The sequence below is a fragment of the Grampus griseus genome (assembly GCF_964374135.1).
Source record: "Grampus griseus genome assembly, chromosome: 21".
In the NCBI taxonomy this organism is placed as follows: Eukaryota; Metazoa; Chordata; class Mammalia; order Artiodactyla; family Delphinidae; genus Grampus; species Grampus griseus.
The window spans coordinates 15,272,518-15,276,892 of NC_139015.1; the positions used below are offsets into that span (position 1 = coordinate 15,272,518).

At 35.5% G+C, this 4,375-nt stretch overlaps 1 protein-coding gene across 1 annotated transcript; it reads left to right on the forward strand.

Moving 5' to 3' along the window:
* Window positions 1-2,680: 2,680 nt before the first annotated feature.
* ZFP42 (ZFP42 zinc finger protein) lies at window positions 2,681-3,583 on the forward strand (the record flags this gene model as incomplete). Its single annotated transcript, XM_082680377.1, has 1 exon — window positions 2,681-3,583. The coding sequence occupies one exon, from the start codon at window positions 2,681-2,683 to the stop codon at window positions 3,581-3,583; it is 903 nt and encodes a 300-aa protein (XP_082536503.1).
* Window positions 3,584-4,375: the final 792 nt, after the last annotated feature.

Sequence of the window (4,375 nt, forward strand, 5' to 3'; positions counted from 1 at the left end):
AGGTGGGAAGTAAACCTGTGCATGCCCCATCTGTGCACATGCTCATAGGTAAGGGGGATTGAGAGTGGGTAGTTTTTTTGGTTTTTTTTTTTAATTGTATAGTTTGGTATTTATCCTAGTTTTTTTTTTTAATTGAAATGTAGTTGATGTACAGCAATATTATGTAAGTTACAGGTGTATAGTATGAGGGTAGAGACGAAAGAGCATGGCACTTTATTGGAAGGAGACTTTATTATGGCTGGAGATGAAATAGGAGAACTGGAGATGGCAAGAGATAAGTTTGGAGAGAAAAGCTGGAATCAAACCAGTTGTAGCTATTTTAAATGGACTAATTGAGGGAGGGAACTGTTGTGTTCTTTCCTACTTAAACTTTAGATCTAGAGATTTTGCTCCAAAGGTGCTTGCTATATGCACTAATACAAAGTGAAATGAAAATTATTTTTAGCTATGAGAGCACGATTTTGTTAGGCAAATATTGCTGGATACAGTCTCCCTGGTTTATTTCACCTTTATAAAGGACAGAATAAATAATAACACATATACCACTAACATTATATATTAGGAATATAACATAAACAGCTTGAACATATTTTTTTAAAGATTTTTTTTGATGTGGATCATCTTTAAAGTCTTTACTGAATTTGCTACAATATTGCTTCCATTTTATGTTTTGGTTTTTTGGACACAAGGCATGTGGGATCTCAGCTCCCCGACCAGGGATTGAACCTGCACCCCCTGCATTGGAAGGTGAAGTCTTAACCACTGGACTGCCAGGGAAGTCCCTGAAAATATTTTTAGATAGCCACATTTAAAAATAACCTCCTCAAAAGAATCATGCTATTCTTGGCAAAAGAAAAAAATACAATGAAAACAAAACATGCATTTCAATTGGTAAGGGAAGAGGTTTAAATGTCTTCTTAAACATGAGTATGTATATTACATAGAAATATATATTTATATAATATATGCATATATTTAAGAAAAAATTTAAACCTCTTCCCTGAGCAATTTATAAATATTTGATTTATACTTAAATATATATAATGAAAATATTAATTATATATTTATTTGTAAATATGTATATTGAATGCTTAAGAAGACACTTTAAAATCTCTCAGCAGTTTTTAAATGTCAGATAACATTCATATATATTTTATATAAGTAAATATATAATTAATTTTATTTGTAATTTATATAGTATATATTTACATATATAAATATGTATATGTGTATATATAGTGTTTAAGAAGGTATAAAAGCATGTTTTGTTTTCATTCTATGTATTATTTTACCAGAAGTAAATGGCACAAACTTTTTGAGGTGGCATTTTTTAATGTGGCTATTTAAAAACATTTTCAAGCTATTGATTTTCATTCCAGTACTTTCACATTTGCTCCTTTTTAAAAGCATTTAATTTTTGTTCCTACAGCAGGACATCAGGATGCTAAAATTAAGAGATCTTTTATAAGACACAATGGTAACGTTAAGCAAAGGACTCTTAGAAAGAATATAATATATTCATGCTGTAACTTTCATAGTACTACTTTTAGATTTTTAAGAAAAGGATCAAAAACCACTCATTCCCCTGTGCCTTTATTTTGACTTGCACTTATAAGAGATGGCAATACATAGATTTCACATGGCTTATTCTCTGGATCCCCATCTTATAGAACAAGGGTGGGCAAACTACAGCCATCCACCAAATCAGCCTCTGCTGTGCACTGCCCATCCTCTGTGTACTGTCTGTAGCTGCTTCTGTGCTACGGTGAGATTGAATAGCTATGACATAGGCCCTAGGGCCCACAAAGTTTAAATCAGGCTCTTTACAGAAAAAGTTTGCTGCCCTTGGTCTAGAACAGTACCTGGCACTTAGCAGGATCCAACATCTACTTATAGAATGAATACAAAGGTAAACTAACAGTAGCTCACATGAGTGGTCAGCATTTGGTCTATGCCATGAACTGTGCTAAGCACTTTAAATGCAATATTTAATTTGAATTTCACAGGAGTGTTACATAAGAATAGGCATATCTTGCTCCCTCACCTCCTTTAAGTTTTTAGTCAGCTGCCACTACCTTAGTCAAGATTCACCTGGGGAAGAAAGAAAAAGATTTACCTGGAGCTCCCTATTTAAAATTGCAAGCCCCTGCTTTCTACCAGTCCCTTGGCTTATTCTATAGTGCTCTTTGCCTTATAACATACAATGTACATTACTTATTTATTTTGTATACCCCATGGGGCATACATTACATTTTGGGTATAATATATCTATTCACTGGTGTGTCTCAACCCATGAGTAGCCTAGAAAAGGGCTAGCACATAGTGAGTGCCCAATGAACATTAGGTGATCAATAAGGGAGGACAGATAACTTACGGGGGATACCCAGGAAAGAAATGTTTATGACCCATGTCTTACGTACATATGTCACAGCTAATTCTCTTACTCTCTTGCAGAGTTAGTCAAAGATGTAAATGTAGTGATTCTGTTATTGGAAAGTGAGTTCTAGGATATTTTTTGAGGTCCTTTTCTGACAATGGCTCTAATATTGGAATATATTTTACCTAATGACCACTATCTCAAACAGGTGCTTGCTGAAAACAATTCACGTAGATCACTCCTTCCCAGAAGTGGTTGATCTATTCTGGTGCAAACCTTCACGGAGGGAGCTAGCAGAACGACATGGACCAGAAACTGAAGAAAAGGGAAAAGACACTTGGCCAGAAAGGCCTTGGTAGAAGAGCTGTCAGTGGGGACAAGTCACCGCCAGCCCCACAGAAACCTCCTGACACGACGTGGACCTTATGTGATGAGGAAGTGTGCTATGAGACTAGCTTTCGGGTTGTTGAAGAGGATTCCTTCTCTGACTGTTACATAGAATGCATAATAAGAGGTGAGTTTTCTGAACCTATCATGGAAGAGGACTCACTTCTTAAGTCCTTTGACTGTCTGAAACAAGGATCAGAACAAGAGCTTTCTCAACAGGTTCTTACGGCAAGCTCACTTCTTGAACGTTCCTTGGAATACATGAAAAAGGGGGCAAAACAAGAACTTCCTCAACAGTTTGGTGGAGAGAATTCACTTCTTGAGTCTTCTGAGTACATGACAGGCAAGAAGCTTCCTCCTGGAGAAATACCCAGCATTGACTTTTCAGATCCTAAACAGCTCACAGAATGTACTAAAATGAAGCCAAGTACAAATAAAGAATATGATGCTCCAGAAAAAATTGTTTGTCCTGAGAGTGGATGCATAAGAGAGTTCAAGAATAGAGCATCCCTGAGAAAGCATCTCCGAGTTCATAGTCCCCGAGATCACGTATGTGCAGAATGTGGGAAAGCCTTCAAGGAGAGCGCAAAACTAAAAAGACATTTTCTGGTTCATACTGGAGAGAAGCCATTTCCGTGTACTTTTGAAGGGTGCGGAAAACGTTTTTCCCTGTCCTTCAATTTGCGTACACATGTGCGCATCCACACTGGGGAGAAACCTTTTGTATGTCCCTTTGAAGGCTGTCTCAAGAAGTTTATTCAGTCAAATAACATGAAAGCGCACCTCTTAACTCATGCAAAGGCCGAAATGAGTCAATGAAAGAAGATGGAAAATAATCCTCAAACAGGATAAGCGTATTAACAAAAGAATGGCAACAAATATGCCTCATTGATTATTGTTTCAGGAAACAATTTTTAAATCAATATTGCCACCCTACAAGGTATATTTTTTTTAAATGTTACTAAGATAGATGCTCCTATAGTCTGTGATGTTATTTTAGAACTTTGTGTAAAATTATAGTGCAGTTCCAATAATAATGTCAGTAATGAACTTACTTCAAAAGCATAATCCTTAATATATGACAAATTGGATTTTTGGATATGGGACTTAATATCCCATACTATAAGTACGAAATTAACTTTGCTTTTAAGTTTGTAGTTTCCAACTGTTTAGCTTTTTCCTTTTATACTTAATACATATGATAATTCTAGAGAATGAAAATTTTGCAGCAGATTGTCACTAAGTGAATTAGTTAAAATTTTTAAGTTAAATATATTGTTTAATCATTTTATTTTTGTATTTTATCATTGTATCAAACTATACTGAAATCATATAGTAGATGTAAATGGTTATTTGATAGTGTCAATCCATTTGAATCCATTTTAGATATTTTTAAATAAAAGGAAATAAAACCCCAGAAATCAAAGAAGTGTGCATTAAAAAGAGATGCCATTTATTTGTCTTCAGAATTAGCAAAGCATGGCAAAAATTGATTGTTCGGTATCAGTGAGGTGTCAGGGGGAAGTTGCTCTCCTACAAGGTCGGTTAAGGGATGTTGTCACCCGCCATTTGGGGAGGGGAATGCTAGATCAGTTTTCTAGGGCTGCCATA